Source organism: Talpa europaea, assembly GCF_964194135.1.
Source record: "Talpa europaea genome assembly, chromosome: 8".
NCBI classification, from domain to species: Eukaryota; Metazoa; Chordata; class Mammalia; order Eulipotyphla; family Talpidae; genus Talpa; species Talpa europaea.
In genome coordinates, this window is record NC_140075.1 from 12,639,502 (window position 1) to 12,661,424 (window position 21,923).

A 21,923-nucleotide genomic window follows, 5' to 3' on the forward strand; every position below is an offset into this window, starting at 1 on the left:
TTACAAAATCATGATCCATAGACTCTTAGATTTCTGAGGCATACAAAAAGCATTTGAAGCCAAATTTCTACATCAAGGTAGGACACCATTGTGATTGGTGGTAGAGGGCAGCATATGGGAAGGACAGTCACCTTGGGAGGCAACCTGTTTTATGATCTCAACTATGCACTTGAGCATTATTAATAATGTGAAGAGACAGTGATGAATAGAGTGACTGCAGTGCAGAATTTCAGGAAGCAAGCACAACATAGATATATATGTGTCCACTAACCATGTGATACCTCTAGGCTTTGGGTTATAATGTCTGAACTAACCATTTGTGAAGTAATATTTTGTCATGTGTGTGAATCAGTTGTATGCTCACAAGCAGAGGTTGCTATGAGCTCTTAAACTGCCTCTTGCTCATTAAAATATCCCAAGAAAATGTATAATAATTGTGCATAATAGCTGTATATCTTGAGTTGCAATGCAGTAAGATTAATTGTGACAAAATATAGAAATGCAAAATTTTTGTAAGCAACAACACTAATAATAACATGTACAAGACATGAGCCAGTTTATATATCCAGTGCTTCAGGAATTGCTTCTTCTGTAACTTCCATTGGAATAAACAGAAATATCAGATTACCATGTTTTCCATTAACTTGTTTGTCTTTATTTTTATGGACTGTTCTTTTACATTCTAGAAAGCATGATTATTTGTCATATAAATTTAATAAATTAATATATTTTATTTGAGAAAAGTAATTTTATTTATTTATTTATTTAATAAATTGTATTTTATAATTTTAGTCACAAGTATTAGTGTCTTTTCTTAATATATTATTATTCTTTGGTGATCCCAGGAGAGATACGTTAGAGCAAATCTCAAACCATCTAAGTAATTGCCAATACAAAATTCCACCCAGAAAATTATATATGTGTAGGTTACCTATGAGATTTATTATCATTGTCTTCACCCGGTCCATGTTTGGTAGGACAGACTCCTCCTTGGTCCCTTCTGATTCCTCTCCATGCTTATTTTCCCTCAAGAGAAGCCCTCTCTCTGGGGATACCAAGTACCCAGCATCACTCTGCTAAGCAGCATCCAAACAATCTCCTAATCAAAATGGCTGTCCCTTCAGACCATGTAATTTAAATCCCACTCCCCATTAAATCTGCAGCACAGATGACAATGCATTGCAGAAAACTGGATAATCTAAATTAGTTCCCAAAGGAATATGTTAATAGAGAATAGCTTTATTTAGTGTGTGAGGAGGGAGAGAGGGATGAGCCTAAGGTACAGATTAAGACATCAGACAAATAACAAAATAATCTCTGTGAGTTTTTTCTACTGTCACTGGTGCCCTAAATATAATTCTGTGTAGGCAACTGTCTAGTCCTTTGCTGAGAAAATGATTTCTGACTCTGTGACATAAGCCATTTTAAATAACTTAAGTGTAAATAATGGACTCAACAAGAACCAGGCACAAAGTTCTCCTCATCTCGGAAACAAGAAAAGCAGTATCTCTGGGTTGCTGGCACCAGTTCTATAAGCAAGGCAGCACATTTTGGCTTAAATGATAATTATTCGATAAAATAGTCAATGAAAGTCATCTCTGATATACTAAGCCTACAAAATATTTTGAAAACATATTTCGTACCATATACAGCTAGGGATTTAAAAATCAATATGACCAGTCTACATTACCACCAACAGTGTAGGATGTATGGAAAGTAGTATGGCATTTTCTCAGAAGACTAAACGTGGATCTGTTCTAACCCAGCAGTTCTACTCCTAGGGTTCTACCCACCCCCCCAAAATAATAATGATTCAAAATGAAACGTGCATTCCTATATTTATTGCGGCACTGTTTACAATAGACAAGCTATGGAAACAAACTACGTGCCCTGAAACAAAGGCTCAAGAAGATGTGGTGGACACACACAATGGAGTACCACTCAGAGATCAAAGAAAAATCTTACCCTTTGCTGCAATGTGGATGGAGCTGGAAGGGATGGTGCTAAGTGGAATAAACCCAAAGGAGAAAGGTTGATAACAGATGGCGTCACTTCTATGTGAAATAAAGAGAAACCAAATCAAGGGTCAGGCAGAAACAAGCTTTAACACCAATGCTTGAAAACTGCTACAGATCTGATGCCTTGAGGGAAGGGGTGGGTGGGTGGGGCAGGCAGAGAGGCAAGAATGTTTAAGGGAAAAGAAACAAAAAGAAAAAAAATGTCATTGACAAAATGTGACCTGAGGTTCTAAACCTGACCTGAGGCTCCAGTATGGAACTGGCATCTGAGGGCTGGGAGAGCAACTCTCAGTAGGGAAAGCTGGATCCACCTCATGACACATTGCCAGAGCTATGCCTGGTTTTTGTTTTTCAGCAGTATTGTTTTATGTAGCCTCTCTAACTCAAGTTTGTATATATTTACACATATATATCATAGTTATACAGCTGTGATCTCTCTCTGCCTTTCTGTTTCTATCCTTACTTCTAACTCATCCCCCCTTTTATATTTACATATTATACTAGACTTAGGTGAATGATGAAAAGTAGGAAATCAAGACAGTTTAACAGTGAAATGGTCACACAGCTCACAAGGAAATGACAGAATACATATTATTTGAAAACAGATGTGTCTCACTTCTTATTTTAAACTCTCATTATTTGTTAAAAAAAAAAAAAACTAAAAAACAAGTCAAGCTATCAAATCATTTACTTTGAAAATAAATGGTAAGTGTTGTGCCCAAGATCAGCAGACTCAGGAGCATAGCCTCCAAGAACCAAAAGACAGCCGATGCAAACACAAAAGGGAGTTTATTACAAACTCGAGTACAGGCTCACGGCACCTCCGAACATAGCAGAAGGTATTGAGAGCCCCGAACAAATGAAGCAGGGTTTTTTTAATAAGGTTAAATTATGCTGGCTGTTACTCATTGGCTACAAGGATGCGTTCTCCAACTTTGCCCAGCTATCATTCTAAGCCGACTGGTCTGGCCGAGACGCAACTCCAGCCTGCAACTCCAATTACAGCAAGTTCACCCTCATTGGTGACCAGAGGGAGAGGGTGGAGTGAGGGTCGAAACTGTCGAAACTATCTCTGGAATGCAGTCATCTTTCCTGGACAGCAAAACCTAAAATTCTAAAATGGCAGTTACACACAAAATGACAAAGCAATGGCTAAGAATACTTATGCTTGTGGTTCCACAGTAAGAAATACATAAGTAAGGATATCCTTATTCTTTGTACATTATATGAAAGATGGCCAGTGAATTCAATTTTATGTAACATAAGAATAGCTAAGTTTTACGGTTGTGAATATATATAATATGGTTCCATAAAGTACATTGAATGTAGATGGGATTTGAACAGGGAGTGAAAGTTATAAATATTTAAATTAGTCAATGAACAATATATCAATATTTTGCAATTATAAATAAAAATTTTAGAGGTATTTTATATGTCTTCAAACTATTCAGCCAGTAATTAATGCAAGACAGCCTGCTGAAAGTGCATGTTTTGAATATGTTGTTTCATTTTTTAAATATATACTTGTATAAACTCTGACATTGACTTTTCATTTTGTATTTCAAGTGCCTTTGGTTTGATGATGAGACATCCACTCCATAGACAGCCAGCTCAAATAAATCCCTGCCACTGTGTGTCCATTGTTTTACCATTCATGGTTGATTTACATGAACTGATATTTTGGGAGCCTCTGTTTGTTTTTCCTTTAGTTTCATTATTTTTCTTCCTGAGATTTAAATTCCCACTCTTATATTTTAAAATTACTGATAAAGAGCAAATGTTCAAAATTAGCCTTCCCACACTTTCAACCCCAGTAAAAGCAGGACCCCCTCCCCCTCTCCACAACTTCAATTTGTAGCCCTAGAGGTGTTGAGTAATTTCTAGGTCTTGCAAGCAAGATTGGTCTATTGTTTAATGGTTTCCTGATGGCTATTGCTGAAGGGAATCTTGAAATCATAATAGTTACAGACAGAAATCTGCATAGAAAAGGGAGGTTCCCTATTCCCTGCCCCAGCTAATGAAGGGTGGAGCTGAGCTACTGAGGGGACGACAGAAAAACTGAAACAGAGAGTTGGAGGGGAAACTTGGGAAGAGTTTTGAAGGAGATACATGAAGCACAGAGATATGTGAGGGAGGATTTGCTTGCTTCTCAGCTTTGGAATTGCAACAGTGACCTGGGCGACATGGAAGTAAATACATGGCATTGAGACATGTAGAGCCACTTGGAAGAGAAATGGGTGAGAGGCATGTGGGGAGGTTGAAAGGGCAGCCCTTACTTTGATTTGTACTTTGATTTTTTCCTTTTGTTCCAGATTTGCCTGGTCCCTTCTACCCCTTCCTTATGGTTCCTCACTAGAAGGTGCCTTAGATTTGTGGCAAGTTCTCAGATTGCAAGGTCTCTATTTTGTGGCAACCCTGTTTGATTCAGCATTTACCCATAAAGGAATGAGTAAATTTGGGTGTTTTATTGGAAAACTATTATCTTTTATTATCTTTCTAGGCCCATTAGTCCTATTAAAATTCTTTCTTACTCAGAGCATGCTGTTTTTATGTGGGGGGTGACAGATAGAGCATGCAAATTTGGGGCTCTTGAGGTATCCTCAAGCCTGCACATTAACATAATGAGAACACCAAGAACCGATGCAATCACAACATTGACTCTGATGGCCAACGTTGGGCTAAAACAGCAGAACCTGCCCTTTGTACACTAATGAGATATATAGCTTCTGAATGAAGACCTTAATGAGAAATCTTGTTAAACCCATAACTTTTTTGGAACCAGAAGACTCCATGTTCCCTTCTTAAAAATAAAATAAGCAAAATCAGTACCCCTAAGAAAATAAGTTTGTTTTTCATAACTGGATTCATAGTCCATTGATTACAGTGAAGGACAGCATATTCATTAATTAATTATGTTATTAGCATACATTTTAAATTACCTAAATCCAGATACTCAGTGATGACCACTATTAAAATTTTCTTTGGGGGCCTCCCCGGTGGCGCAGCGGTTGAGCGCTGGGTTGCGAAGCTGCCTGCAGCCTCTGCAGCCGGTTCGATCCCCGGCTGCTCCCCGGCCACCAGAGGAGGGTCCCACATGGCACGCAGACCTCTCCTGCCGCCCGCTGCTCCCCTCAGCAGTGTACCTCGGTCCTTCTGCCTGCTCTGCTCCCCGCTCTGGCTCTGGTGAATTCTCTCACCCTCCCGCGCTTCTGACTGTACCCAGTGCATGTATAAACCAAAACAAACAAACAAATAATAAATAAATAAATAAATAAATAAATAAGACATGCCTCTAGAAAATTAAAAAAAAAAATTTTCTTTGGAATAAGGTTCCATTTTAGAACCTTCCAAACTTGGAATAAGGTTCCAGTTTGTTTCTTAGATACACAGAGCCCAAATAAAACATTACAATGGACACTGATGCAAATATTACTTTGTTATATGCTTCTTCCACCCAATGTATAATTCTGCTAATAACTCTACCTTTACAGATTCAACTATATGCATTAGGGATTTCTTATTTTTAAAATGCTAATTTCAATATGTATAATGTCATGAACACATCAAAGGAAAAGAAATTCTCTTTCCCAGTGGTCTTTAGCAAAGATCCAGGTGCTTACCCCCAATGCCCAGTCATGAATTTCAGTACAGTTTTCAATAGCACCATATCTGTTTTCTGTGGTGAAGGTGAAGTCATTTTTAGGATATGTTAGTTTCAGACAGTGGGGTCCTTGGGTTAACTGAGAAAAGTTTCACCAGCACCGGGAGTTTCTCCGGCAAATTTCTCAACCAGCAAAGGTGTTAGTTATAGTCAAACGTGCAGGATCATTATTAAAGAGAGGCAAGGGATAAAGAATGTTTGCACAAGCACAAGTAGGAAGAAAGAACTACCCAGAAAGGCACAGGTTTGCTAAAAGAGAGGCTGTATAATATAGGCGGGCTGTCTTGGAAGGAGGTGCCTATTCTGAGGGAGGTCAGTGAAGAGAAGCACCTGCTTGTTCACAGGTCACAGGTGGGCAGGAGGCTGCTGCCCTGAGGATGGAGAGTAAGTGGTAAGGAGCTCCTGCATAGGCACAAGCAGGCAGAAGGCCACTGCCCCTTGCCAGTGTGGAAATTGTCCTGACTTCTAGGGAGGGGCTCATTCCTTTGTGAAGTGGTTAATTTTTGTTGATTTTGAATAACTATGTAGACTTTGAAAAGGACTGGAGATTCTACAATGCCCCTCCATCTCCATATCCCCACCTCCTGGTCTGCACCCCATGGCACTCTCTCCAGCAGTCTGACACCTGCTTGGGTCTGTGCCTCATGATTTAGATGTTGGTGCCTAAGGATTTTTCAGTTCTATAGCTGGATTAAGGATTATGTTAATCACTTCTACCCCCACCTCCAGGTCTCCACAGTGGTGAACTGGGTTTCTGATCTCATGGTGCCTCCTTTCCAACCATTCTACTCTTAACCTCCATCAAAGGCAAGTAGGTGAATTGACAGAATGATGAACAAAGTTTCTGCTGATATAAGTGGGACAGAATGATGAGAAATAAAGAAAAGTTTTTAATGTCAAATGATCTCCCTCCCTCATGTTTATTAGCATGGGTCAAAACAAAAATGCACAAATGTATTTCATCTAAGACGAGCATACTAGAATCAAACCAAATCAAATCAAGGGATCTATATTTATTTATAATTATTCTCTTTGCATCGATTTTTCAGGGGGTATGCAATCTTTTATTCAATAAATGTTTTGAATGGCATTCTAGAGCCAAGCATTGTAAATAAAAAAATAGAAATATTGGTGAAGAAGATAACTTGGGCCTTGCATTTATGGAAATTTGAGTTAAAACAGGAGACATCTTATTTATTTTATTTATTCAATATCATATTTTTAAGGCTGTGATGGAGCATTTACAAGGTGATATTAGGGCATAGGGAAATACATGCAACCTTAATTTATATAACTGTACTACCTTCTTAGTAAGTTGATTGAAACCATTTTTTTTTTCTTAAAATAAAATGGAATCTTATGGAGGTTACATTTCATTGACACTGGAGTAAGAAATACTCACCCTTGATATCTTGCTGGGACATATCCAGGAAGACAGAAGGGAACTAAAAAAGATCCTCTCTGCAAACAACAGAAAATCTACTATGACCCTTAGTTTTGAAAGAGGACTGAGATCAATAATGACTGTTACCTACACATATGATAGTATAAAATCATGGTAGACATATGAGAATTATGGAAAATATCTAGAAAGTTGTATCAGTTATTTGGCTGGAAGACATGCCAAAAGAATTATACTTTAGCTTTCAGAATATTTAAATAAATAATTCTGGATAAGATGTCATGGCTTTACCCAGGACACACTTTAGTTCTGATTGCTTTTTTCAGGGCATCCTTCACATCCTTATTCCTTAAGCTGTAGATGAGTGGGTTTAACATAGGGATGACAACTGTGTAGAAGACAGAGGTAACTTTGTCCGTGTCCATGGAATAACTCGAGCTGGGTCGAAAGTACATGTACAGCAGTGTGCCATGAAATATAGCCACTGACACCAAATGTGAGGCACATGTAGAGAAGGCTTTGTGTCTCCCCTCCGCTGAGCTCATTTTCATGATGGTAATGATGATGTAGCTGTAGGAAAGGAAGACGGTAATAATGCTGCACCCCAGAATAAAGCAACCAAAAGTAAACAACAGTATCTCATTGATGGATGTATCTGAGGTAGAGAGGCCCAGCAAGGGTGGGATATCACAGAAGAAGTGATTGATGATATTGGAATTGCAAAATGACAATCGAAATGTGAAGCAGGTATGGATTGCAGAATCCACCATCCCGGCTACGTAAGTGATAGCCACTAACTGGGTGCAGAGTCTCCTAGACATGGCAACTGTGTACAAGAGTGGGTTGCAAATGGCTACATACCGGTCATAAGCCATGACAGCCAGCATGAGGCACTCCACATCTGCAAAGGCTACCCAAAAATACATCTGCATGGCACAGAAATTATATGGGATCCTCTTTTGCTCAGATAAGAAATCAGCCAGTATCTTGGGAGAGACAGAGGAGGAGTAGCAGATATCACAGAAAGACAGATTGCTCAGGAAGTAATACATGGGCGTGTGGAGTCTGGAGTCTACCTTGATTAGCAGGATCATTCCTAGGTTGGCAATCACAGTGATGCCATAAACCAGCAGAAAGAACACAAAGAGCCCCTGTTGCACATCCTGTCTTCCAGAAAGTCCTATGAAGATGAACTCAGTAAACACAGTGCAGTTCTCAGCAGCCATCTGTCAGGACTGGAAAATCTGGATGTAAAATAAGAATATGCAAATGTAGGTTTATCTCATCTTACTGTCATTATAGGGAATTGTACTGGAATATATCCATTACTATATAAATAAATAAATGTTGAGATTGCTTACATTTGTCAAGTACTAAGCATAGTTTGGTAGCATACTTTCTTAGGAATAATATAATATTATTTCCTCAACGATTGATGTCAGATGAGGAAAAGGGAAATATAAATAGGAATAATGATCTAATCATCAGTGGGCAGGTCTCCAAAATCTTGTGTGTGTGTGTGTGTGTGTGACATAAGATATTGCTTTTAAAAAAATATTGTCTGTTTTTAATTAATTTTTACATCATTGTTCATTTTTAAACAATATCTGCTTCCCCCTGCTCCCTCAGGTGTAGTCCCCATAGTTTCCTTTACCAATGCACCCGTGCACCATCACCTCAGTCCCCTGTGCTCCTCCCTCCCTCCTCAGATCCCTCTCCCTCCTCCTTCTCTGCAGTATGTCTCTGATTTATAATTGTCCATTTTTGCTTTGTTGTGTTTTATACTGTTATTATTTTTTCACACTCATGTCTTATTTGGTTCCCCTATATTCTTGCTATAAGTGAAACCATCCGATATTTTTCTTTTTCCTTCTGGCTTATTTCACTGAGCATAATTTCTTCTAGTTCCATTCACTTTGCTGCAAATGGCATGAATTTATGTTTTTTGAATGCTGAATAATATTCCATTGTGTATATATGCCACATTTTCTTGATCCAGTCATCTATTTTTGGGCATTTGGGTTGTTACCAGGATAGCTGCCTGGAGGTTCCTCAGTCTACTAAAAACAGTGCTATCATATGACCTGACAATTCTACTCCTAGGACACAAAAACATTGATTCAAAATAACACCTGCACACTGTTTATTGAAGCACTATTTACAATAGGTCTCCAAAATCTTAGCTTAAATTCATTTAAAGGGCCTCCCCGGTGGCACAGCCTTGAGCACAGTGCCGTGAAGCTGTCTGCAACCTCTGCAGCATGGGTGTGATTCTCGGCTGGCCTACATGGCACAGCAGACCTCTACTGTCTTGCCCACTGCTCCCCTCAGCGGTGTATTTCAGTCTGTCTGCTTGTTCTGCTCCCCACTCTGTCTCTGATGAATTCTCTCACCCTCCCGTGCCTGTGGCCTTTACCCCAGTTCTTGTATTTAATAAAAAATAAAAATCTTTAAAAAAATTCATTTAAATATCAGTTACCCTAGACACATCTTTTTTTGAGATGCTCTCATTTAAAATTGAAATTATTGGGCCTCCCCGGTGGCGTAGCAGTTGAGCGCTGGGTTGTGAAGCTGCCCGCTGCCTCTGCGACGCCGGTTCGATTCCCGGCTGCTCCGCGGCCACCAGAGGAGGGTCCCGCATGGCGCACAGACCTCTCCTGCCACCTGCTGCTCCCCTCAGCAGTGTACTTCGGTCCTTCTGCCTGCTCTGCTCCCCGTTCTGGCTTGGTGAATTCTCTCACCCTCCCACACTTCTGACTGTACCCAGTGCTTGTATAAATAAAAAAAAAATTAAGAAAAAATAAATAAATAAAATTGAAATTATTGAAAATATGATCAAGCACAGTTCAGTTAGCAAAAGCAATTAAGTGTGTTCAAGCACCTCCACAATCCAGACTTCTTCCTCTTTTAATCCCCTGCTATATAACTGCAGATGTATTTATAACATATGAATTAATAAAAGTAATTAAATAATTATGTGTATAATCTTTCATAGTTTCCTTTCATTTTCTAACAACCTTCAGTTGAAAAAAGATAAATTATAAAAACCTAAAATGTAAATGAAAAAGGCAAGAAATGAAATTAATACCTGACGCAGAACTGCCAGCTCTTTGTGTGTCTGCAGGGTGGTTCAGCCTGGTCTCCTGACTGCCCTGGATTATATAAGCATCCTGACTCTGGTCCCTGGGTATTCAACACCTGGTCTCTCAGGAGTAAGTGACAGGTACAGTAATATAGTTTATCCACTCATATTCCTGGTTTATCCATTCATATTCCATACAGGTAGGGTAATCGAGAAAGAAATACAGGATTGCTCAAAAGCTGTTTCTTTATTTTTTAATAAATGTGGTGGCCATGATTTAATGTTATTTTAAAATGAACAAAACTGATACAACAGAGTATACCAAAGGATGAATCAGAGAAAATTATTTCCAAATTTTCTTCTGCATATTTTATTTTATTTTATTTTTTTAATAATAAATTTTATTTTTATATTCCCCCATACAATTGCATATTTTATAACTGGTAATAATCCTATTTATCACATGGTTAAATTTCTCCACTGTAGAGGAAAATTAATAGTGTGGGAATTGTAATAAACAGTCTGATACTAATACCAATTGTCAAAAGCTGTTTCTTTGCCCCACTCTGTCTTACTGCTCATTGTGGTCCTTACTCAGTAAGAGCAAAGGTCTCCAGTCTGTGAGCACTCAACAACCATGCAGGCATTATGATTAATTCCTTAATTTACAAACAAATACATTCCTATGAATGCTCCCACAGCTATGCAGACATACATACACAAATCGTCCATTCAATACATTCTCAAAATGACAGTTTTTGTAACTGGCAAAAAACTGATCATAAGCATATTGCCTAAGTAAAACTGAATTTGTCACTACATTGGTTGCTACATTTGTTGCAACAATTATTATTTTGACTTATTGTTTATTTCTATAGTATTTTTTAACAAAAATGATATCAGAATAAACATATGTATAACTATCAGGAAGGCAAAATATTCCTTTAGATTATTTTACTACTTTTGTGAATGAGCAGACAGTTTATCTGATATAAATAGAAAAATATATACAGAATTTATCACATCCAAGTGGTTCTTTAAAATAAATTATAAGATATGACCTTCAAAAGCAAAGGCACTTACAGTTAAATGAAAGCAATTTAGTTCTTTTTACCATAGCTAGTTTATATTGTTATTATCAGCATATATGCCATATAATTTATATATTAACACAGATTTGGAGTTCTCTCTCACAAGCTTAATATCTAATGCAAAACTGAAACCCAGAGGTGAAACCCATTGGTATCATGGACATTAAGTTTCCTTGCATCTGTTAGAAATCATTCACAATAGAATCCTAAATACAGCACAATGAAACAAATTTACCTTGTTCAGGTTATCTGCTCCCTTGCAGGGTATTTCAATCAATTTTCTTTTTTTGTTCTCCACTCTGTCCCTGGTGAGCTCTTTAACCCCCATGCTTCCACCTTATGCTTATTCCTCCCTACCCACACTGCAGTCTTCAGGGTGACTCTGTTAAATACTGTCAGAGGATATTGTAGTGTAATTATATTAAAGTGACATTTAAAAATTCAGATGTAATTAAAGTACCCATTCAGAGACCTGAAATTCTTCAAGTCCTACTTCTAAATCAGACAGGTTTTGGAAGTGTATGTGGGTATGTGTGTGTGTGCACATGTGTGTTTTTGTATGTGCATGCACATGCACACTTGTAAATTTAAATTTTGTAAGCATTATCATAATGTTTTCCAAGCTGTCTGCCAATGCACTCTGCCAATAACACGCTAGCAGTGTGAATACTGTGGCTTTTCTACATGACCAGCAGCTATCTTGCCTATCATTTTAATTTTAGTCATTACATAGAGTACATTATTTCTCTGATAACTAATACAGTACAATAGTCACTTTCTTGAGGTATCTCTTAAAGTCAAAATGCAGGCTAGAAAATCAGTTAAAAGAAAACTTGTTGATTATATTGGGGATCCTGCAATCTGTGGTGTCATCTTTTCATAACATTTTAAGTCAAATGAACAGAATTGTAAGTTAGTCCCACACCAGTTATTTTTAAAATTGCCTCAAATATAGAAGTGAGCTATGCATTATGCATTGATATAATCATGTCAATATGAATAATACATATTCACCAATTAAAAACTTTCTTTTGCCAGAGTGGAGACTGAGACCCAAAGAAGGAAAGTGATTTGTTGAAGGTATAGCTTTTGAGAATTGATTGTAGGGACTCAGATCCAATTTTGCTATTGCTGTTTCCCAGTTCATAGCATTTTTCTCTAGATACTTTCAAACTGGGCTAAAATTGTTTCCTCTTTGACAAGAGTCCACACATACAAAATATATTTTTTGTTCTTCTGTTTTAACAAATTTTTCTAACCAACTTTTTAGTATGAAGCTAATTGCTTGCATCTTTATACATGTATCCTAATCTATTATCCCAGATTATGATTAGGGATGACAGTGTCTGGGTCAGAAATAAGGAATTGTTATGAAGTAATGGATCTATAATATTTGTTACCCAGGAGACAGAAGGTAACAAATCATACTGCATTCTCAGGAATAGACTTCAAGTTATTTAAGGTTGTTTAGATAAGGGTAGGTAGACATTTGGGCCCAAGCTGGTGAAACCCTGAGGCAATATGTGCAGAGTGCCCTTGGTGACTTAAAAATTACTCTATGTTGGGCTTCCCTGGTAGTGCAAGGGGTTAAGCACCACATTATAAAGCTATCCCGAGCCTTTGCAGCATGAGTTCGATCCCTGGCCAGCCAGGGAACTACCCACATGGCACAGCAGACCTCTCCTATCTCGCCTGCTGCTCCCCTCAGTGGTATATTTCAGTCAGTCTGCCTGTTCTATTCCCTACTCTGCCTCTGGTAAATCTTCTCACCTCCTGCACCTCTGGCCTGTATCCCAGTTCTTGTATGGATAAGTAAATAAATCTTTAAAACAAACCATAAAACAAACAAACAAAAATTACTTCATGTTTATTAAAAGTCACTTACACAATGAAACTACCACCTGAGGGTCTCTTAGTCACCATCTTCTGAATATGCCATCCATGCAGAGGCATGATCTGGTCATGAAATTATGCTGTTATGGCACATCACAATTCCAGATGTTCCACTTTGCCCAAATAACCAATAACCCTATAAAAATCCTAACTCCCTTCAATAAGCCCAGAGGGTGCTTTGAGTGAGATCTCGAGTTCTCTTTGCTTGATTCAAGTATATAAAATTCTCTTGATATGAACCTTCAACTTGGTGTGGCCAATTTGTGGATGTATGTGGTGAGAGGGAACCCTTGAATTCAGTAACAAATTAACTCAATCTGAACTGTAGCTCTCAGCATGCCATGAACCAGAGTTCCAGAATGGAGGTGGGCAGCTGGGGAGGAGGAGAAAGGGGTATGGCAGGTATATATTGGTGTAGAACAAAGAGGAAGAGGGATCATGTGGGGACACCCCAAGAATGGTGGAAACCTTCATCTGACCTTATGGTGGATTATCCCCTTGGATGGCACATTGTCAATTTCAGGATTCTCCTCCTGTCCCAGCTCACTAGAACCTGCCTACCCCCTAGTTTGCAATTCTCTGCTGGGAAGTGCCTTGGAACTTTTCTCCTGGTGACTTTGTAGCTTTAGACCCTGCCTGACCAGGTGGTCATTTGCCTCAGGGGCAGAGGGGGTGGCAAATACAAGGCTTTGTGTCCTTCTTTTTAGAAATGGGTAGATTCAAAAACCTAGGGATGGTGAGCAAGCCTCCTTGTGCTTGCCTCTGGCATATGAACAGTATAGAGTGCATGCATTTTATTTTACCTTAATGACATTGGGGATTTAAATCTCTAAAGCTGCTGCCCTCACCCGTTAGCATTATGTAAACATGTGGTTAATTGGATTTCTACTTCTTTATATTCCCTTGTGCATGCTACTATAACTTCATGAAGATTGTTCTTTAAATTATTCACATTTGCATCAAATTGATGGGCAGGAAGGCAAAATGATATTTATAGTAAAAGTGGAATAAAGGGGCCCAACATGTCAGAGTAAAGGAGAACAGAAGGGCACAAGAATTTACTGTTATAAACCCAACTCTGTTAATATTATCTCCTTTCACAAGATGTTTTTCAGAACTTATAGTTGCAGATAAGAAAGCCCATAAGATCGGGGACTCCAGACCTACATGTTGACTGTGCAAGCATGATTGAGAAAACCCTGACCAAATTAACCAAGGTGTTTATTAACATGCTGAGATTTTAAAAGCTAACAATACATGCCAGTGTGAAAAGCATGTTGTGTGACTGTGTGTATGCCACTAGAGGACCTCCCAAAATAGGATCGCAGGCTCTATCCACCAGCCAAGCCCTCCTCTCCCCACATGCTAGCTACTTAATAAAATGCAAACCCACACCATGTTGGGGGAGACCTCCCCTTACAAAGCCCTCCCCATTCCCTGATGTCTTACAAGTCTATACTCTTGTATGTAAAACTCTGTATTTCCTCCTTTATTTTTTTCAGTGAAGATCTCAAGGACCCTGTGACAATAGTATGATTCACTGATGCCCTGAATATGTGGTGTGTAGAAGCTGGTTCTAAATTTGGATTTCTATTTATCTGACTTAGTTCCTGCTCTCTAGTTGACATACACCATATCTGATAAAAGTCACTATGTAGAACAAATCAGTCTTGAGGTGCTGTAACATACAGGTATTAATAAGGAGAGTGGGTAAGCAGATTACACAATTTCATCTCCCAGTTTTACAGCAATCCACACACAGTCTATTTTTTTCATGTATTTATATATTTCAAATTATGCTTCCTTTACTGTGCACAAGTAGCATTTTTGAACAAGCCAAAAGAACATGGGATAATAAAATATGGTGCAGGTAGTAACCCTTAAAAACTATTATAAGAGCATATTCATAGATTCATAGATTTTTTCTTTCCCCAGCATAACTGTAACAGGTCCTATTAAAGGCCCTCTTAAAAAGTGTTTTATGGGGTTTTACATATATCCTGAAATGTTTACACACATAAGCTTTAAAAACAACAACTAGAAAATCTAAGAAATTCAGTGACTCCTAAGTTCTATATTTGTAAATGGATAGTTAAGAGTGACTTATATTTTAAGAAAAAAATAGAAGAGTTCCTAATGGTCTTAAAATATACGACAACAAACATGTTATCTCAACATGATGATTCAGAGCTTTAACCATCAGTAACTAGAGCAGAGACTTTGAAATACACACATATTAGGTACATAAACAGATGAATCCTCTTTACCTCTAGCATAAAGAATATATATGTATTTATATACATTATCTTAGTATCCACAGCAATTTGTGTACTTTCTTAAAAGTTGTTTTAAGTATTATGTATGTCACATATATATTATTTTATTAAAGTAAGTAAATATGGATTGTTTACTTATATATAATTTATTTACATATATAATTTGCTTGTCACATTCTACACCCTTATTTAACTGTGTTGCTAATTTCTAATAGACACATAAGAATGTTAAATGACTATAGAACTGAGTCTACCAAAGGGAGAAGTGAAGGGAGAAGGGACAGAATAAAATGGGGAGGGAGCTCAATGCACTTTGGATATGAGGATGGACAGTGGATGCTTTGGGGTAAGTATGGTGTAATAGCAACACCTGAAGGGGGAGATTTGTACCTCTGTAAAACAGGCAAAGATATAAACCAATGTCACCTGAATAAAAATTATATGTATATAGACACATGAATGTTATACAGTATTTTTATGTTATTATTTATTTGCTTGTTTCCCATTTAGGATCCGTGACACCTTTCAGTGCTTGGATAACAGACATGGAAAGCTTCACCTCTCCAAATATGAAATGAGCATTCCTAAAAAAAAAAAAAAAATCACAAATACCTACTGGAGGAAGTAATTTACAACACAATGATGACATGGTTGACTATGAACTACTGCATGCAACTTTTGAAAAGAGCAGAAAATGGGAAAGACCTGGAAATGTTCTTGGAGGGTTGATGGAGGAGTTAATCATTAGTAATTACAACACAATAGTTTACTTTGTCAATGCTTTTTCCATTGCTCTTATAACCTAACCAAATAAAATTATTTTATTATTTTTCAGGTTTGTTGAGATAAAAGTGGCAAATAATATTGGGTATGTTTAAGATAAATGTATAATTTGTAAAATGATGACCACTATAAAAGTAATAAACAAATCCATCACCCCACATTTACCATTTGGTTGTCTTGAAAACATTTAAGATCGACTCTCAGCTAATTTCAAGTGTACAGTGCATTATTGGTAACTATAGTCACCATGCATACAACAGATCCCAGAGCTTGGTCATCTCATAGCATAATGATTGCAATTTTTGACCAATATCACCCACTTTCATTTCAGCCCTCTACTCTCTGCTTCTCTGAGTTCCACATTTTTAGATTTCACACATATCTAAAATAAACAGTGTCTATCTTTCTCTTTGACTTATTTGTTTTTACTCTAATACCCTCCAGGACCATCCATTCAGTGAAAATCATTAGTTTCTACTTCCTCAAGGTGTGGATTTCTCTGCCTTAAGCCTCTTTAGTCATCATATTCTCTTCCCACTAGCATTTTCTCTCCAAACTTGCAGCTTTTTAGATCATTTCCTCTCTGAACTTGCATCTTTTCGGATCTGAGAGTCAATATCTCCTTCCAACAAAATATTTCTTTTATACTAGACTTAGGCTTTTTCTTCTATTTTGGATATAATGTCCCTGGTTATTACTTCACAGTTATTCTATGACTTAATATGAAGGAATTTCTTGGTCTGTAATGTTTACTTCATCTGGATTGTAGGATTCATTAGTACAAAAGTACTTTATACATCAATGAATAAAAAGCACATAAAAACACAAAATTCATTTAGTGAACATGTAATAAGTTTTGTGTAATGAATAAATGTTTGAATTCAAAAAAAGAAAAATAAATATTTGTCCAAATTAGAAAACTAAGATTTCAACAAATAGGAAGTACCATATACAATTTCTGCACATATAATACACATTACATCTTTGACAAATGCACCATTATTGTATTGGACTTTAAAACAAACACATCATAAAATTACAGTATTTCAGACAACTTTGTTTCTCTTGCAATCTGCCATATAATTTTACAGAAACAACCACACCGTGTTTGTGTGCACATAAAATAAACTTTTAAAACCACGTTTTAGTTTTCAGTTTTACCAGGGCATCTTTCACGTCCTTGTTCCGTAGACTGTAAATCAGGGGGTTCAGCATGGGGATCACAAGGGTGTAAAACAACGAGGCCATTTTGTCCTGATACAGGGAGTAGGCAGAACTTGGCCGGAAATACATGAAGAGCATGGTGCCCTGGAAGATGGCCACGGCCGTCAGGTGGGAGGTGCAGGTGGAGAAAGCTTTGAACCTGCCCTCAGCAGAGCGGATTTTCAAGACCGATGGGAAAATATAACAAGAAGAGACAAGAACTCCTGAAATCATACTCAGTTCAATGAAACCAAAAACGGTGAATAACGCTAACTCATGACCTCTATGCTAGAGCAGGAGATGACGTAAAGCGGGGGGGAAATCACAGAAGAAGTGGTTAACCTCATTTGACCCACAGAAACATAAGCAGAAGGTTAAGGTCGTGTGTGTCAGAGCGTCTGCCACTCCTACTGTGTATACCCCACCACCAGCAGGACATGTTGACTGTATAGAGCAAGGGGTTGCTGATGGCCTGGTACCGATCAAAGGCCATCACTGCCAGCAGTAGACACTTAGCATCTGCAAAGATACAGAAAACAAAGAATTGCAGAGCACAGCCAAAAAACAGGATTGACTTTTTCTTGGCACAGATGTCCACCAGCATCTTGGGTCCAACAGCTGCAGAATAGCAGAGGTCACAGAAAGCAAGGTGACCAAGGAAAAAGTACATTGGTGTGTGCAGTTGGGCATCCATTCTAATTAGAAAGATCATTCCAAGATTTGCCACAAGAGTAATGAGATAAATGACTAGAAATATGGTGAAAAGGGTCACTTTTTTTCAGGATTATTAGTAATTCCCAAGAAAATGAATTCCATGTTGGTAGAGCAATTTTCTTTCTCCATTCTTCTTTGTTCTTGTCCAAATTTTTGAGAAAATGATCAAGAAAAGATAATAAATACATGTTTAACTTTTGTGGACATTCACCAGAAAAAAAAAAAAAAAACTTTAAGATGAACGCTATATTCTTTTTCAGATGCCTTTTTTGTAATCAGAAAATAACCCAGTCATACCTTTTATAAAGAGTCCGTGCAAGCTATATTACAATAATATCTATCTGGGACAGGGTGAATTAAGTTGAGGAACTTTCTTTTAAATCTAGAAGTAATTCATTAAAATTGTGTTTCTCCAGTTTTTTCCTATTACCTATTGCAAGTGTATACCTATATAAAAAGGGGGGTCTCTTGACCCAAGAAAAATGCAAAAATAAGTGGAAATAGTAGACAACATATATACATTTGCATCACTTTTGGATTTTGAATAGACTTTTTTTCTTAAAAATGGAAATAGTATTTGGGACAATAAATGTTTCTGAATATATATGCTTCAATTTATCTGTAGGTACGCGTGTGTCACTTGTTTGTACGCATGTGTGTGTACATGACATATTCTAGTTGGAATGTGGATGATCTATTTGCTTCTACAAATTACATGACATATGGTTCAGATGAGATTACTTCCACATGTTGTTACTTTACATGTGATGCCTCAGTTACTCTTGAAATTAAACAAAGCAAGCAACACCTTATATTCATGCATATACTGCCTCCTGATAGAAGGAATAAAGGCCTTTCAGTAAATAAATATTAATATCAAATAATTAAAATGTTATTTTGTTGATACTAATCATTTCAGTTACATTCTTTTAGTACTAAGAAAAAAATAATGTGGTCGTCAAATTTCAGGAAGAATTCAATTGAGTAAGCAAGCACAAAATTATTAATTTACTAATATATCATTTTGTTCAAAAAAGGTAAGTTCCCCTTCCCCATTTATTTTTTAAATTTGGAAACCTCAGAACTTACCTGAGATGAGCAGGTCCTGAGTAGATGCACAAAGGCAGGTAGCATTTTATTTTATCAGGTGGCATTTGGGACTTAAATCTCTGAAGCTACTGGCCTTGGGCTTTGGTGTTATACAAACATGCATTAATTACATTTCTGGTTCAGGTACTCCCCAGTGAATACTGCAGCAATTTTAGAAAGGACTGAGTTTTAATGCTTCAATATACCAGCTAACTATTATATGTTATGAAGAAAACTGCTAATTAGATGATGAAATTCAAACAGAACCCCACTTAATCCTTTCCAGATGCTTTCTATTGCTCATTTTGTTTCTCCCAATTTAAAATATTCTCCTTCATGGCCATATTTATGAATATTGCTAACTAATTTTCTATCATATATCATCATTTTTTGTAATATAATTCATATACATGTATGATATTATGTGTTGGCCTATTCTAGGCTTCTCATATGAACAGAATCCTCTTTTATCTGTTTTTATTTTTATCAAGCTTCCTTTGCTCAGCATAACATTTTCAAGGTTCATCCATTTGTTGCAATGTCAGAAGTTCATATCACTTTGTGACTGAAAAGTATTTCATTTCAGATATATCTTATGTTGATGTATTCATCAATTGATGAGCATTTGATTTTTCTGTACATTTTGGCTACTATCAGTGCTATAAATAATAATAACTGAATATACATATTCTGTTAATGCCATCTGCTATTAATGCTACCAAACATTTTCTTCCTCCCATCCTCAACACATGCAATTCACATACATTTAATTGACTTTGTGACTCTATCACAATCTCTACCCTTAGTACACCCTCTCTATTGAATTGTATTTATTCATATAGGAATTTTGCTTTTAGATTTAAGCCTTCAAGAATATGATCAATATTTACATTTTCTGAAATCATAACACAAGGAATTGCAAAGTAATTGCTTTCTAAATATTTATTTATTCATTTATTTATTTATAAAATATTTATTTATTTATTCATACAAGCACTGGGAACAATTAGAAGTGTGGGAGGGTGAGAGAATTCACCAGAGCCAGAGCAGGGAACAGAGCAGGCAGACTGACAAAATACACTGCTGAGGGGAGCAGCGGGCAGCAGGAGAGTTCTGTGCGCCATGTGGGACCCTCCTCTGGTGGTCGGGGAGCACCTGGGTATCAAACCAGCACTGCAGAGGCTGTGGGCAGCTTCACAACCCAGTGCTCAACTGCTGCACCACTGGGGAGGCCCTCTAAATACTTATTGCTGCATAGCTCGGATGATGAAAATTGGATGGTGATGAACAAAGAATCGAACTACACTAGGTTTGAACATTTTTTTACATATGCTTATATATGTGTAAGTATGACTCATTTACACGTGTTTGAATGGATATTGCATATTTACAAGGTAGAAGTATACTGGCTTTCTAAAAATAAACTCAGGATATGATTATGCTATAGGTGCTTTGTAAGCTGAGGAAAGTTTCATTTTTATATTTCCCGAACTATTTCCTAAGCAATTAACAATGGTATTTTCAGACTTCTTGAGCCTCGATCTACAATTTTGGTATCCAGTATAATTTGACTGCCTCCAAAGTTCCTGGTAACTCTGCTTTCCCAGTGGCCTGAATACGTGATTGTCTGTAATTCTCTATAAGTGTGCTGTTCAAGAATTGACTTATGTATTAGCTTTGCTAAGTATATGCACAGCAAACGTTTTAAAATATATATATATATCATATACAAACAAACTTATCGATTGACTTAAAGTTTTAAAACTTTCTCATAAAAGAATTTGGAATATGAAACTTAGAGTTCTAAGGGTTCTTACTGGCTGGAATGATTTTTCTTGAGTGTAATGGGAAGTTTTCATTGCTGCTCTGCAGGGAAAGTAGTAGGGAATATTCTGGAATGCAGGAAAGCAGCTGGGGTACCATTTAAAGCTCTCATATCCATTATTAAAAATTAAATATGAAATTATAACAGTCCCAAATACAAAGAACTACTAATGATACCTCTATTCGTCATACAGAAAAACTACATGATATAAAATTCAGGAATAAAGTTTTGAGTCATTTCACAAGAAAAGCAAACAAATCAGATGAAATCTTTGTTGAAATTAAAGGGAATATGGAATAGGCTGTGGGAAAAGGAAATCATATATTTAGTAGATCACCTGTGATCATGTGACCAGCAATAGAAAGGAAGACTGCTCAAGTTCTGAGTGTCTTTTCCTATTGTTTTGATGCACATTTATTTGTAAATATGTGAACCAATATTCTTTACTCATTATATCTCACTTGTGATATAATTTTGGTGATATAGTTTTTTGTGTTATCAAAAGACAGTAGAGTCATGTTAAGGGCTGGGGTATGAAAAGCTATGCTGAGAAATGGTGCATCTGATATTTCTCTGTCTGCTTGTCTTTATCCTTGGCCAAGGAAAAGCTGGCTAAGTAAACTGGAAACTGAAGTTAATATTGCAGTATGTTGGTGTGCTCATGTAGCCACAAGTGACTGAGATGTCTTCTTACCACATGACATAATGGAAGTTCTCAAGAGAAACATCACTATTAAGAAAGCTAAAGTCAAGTTTCTTAGGGGAATTTAAAACCGACAGTGACTTGGTTTGTGTCTTGTGAATATTGACAACAAGGAGTGCATGAATCTAACCAAATTTTGAAATTTCCAAGTCAAAGCTTGTAAATATTTATTATCATGGGATG

At 37.1% G+C, this 21,923-nt stretch overlaps 1 protein-coding gene and 1 pseudogene across 2 annotated transcripts; both read right to left on the reverse strand.

Moving 5' to 3' along the window:
* Window positions 1-7,368: 7,368 nt before the first annotated feature.
* On the reverse strand, window positions 7,369-8,307 carry LOC311176071 (olfactory receptor-like protein OLF2; the record flags this gene model as incomplete). Its single annotated transcript, XM_084241411.1, has 1 exon — window positions 7,369-8,307. One exon carries the CDS (start codon window positions 8,305-8,307, stop codon window positions 7,369-7,371), a length of 939 nt encoding a protein of 312 aa, XP_084097537.1.
* An 8,919-nt stretch (window positions 8,308-17,226) lies between these two features.
* On the reverse strand, window positions 17,227-18,623 carry LOC311176072 (olfactory receptor 5W2-like; annotated as a pseudogene). The gene has a single exon. The product of its transcript is annotated as an olfactory receptor 5W2-like (transcript).
* Between the last annotated feature and the right edge of the window lie 3,300 nt (window positions 18,624-21,923).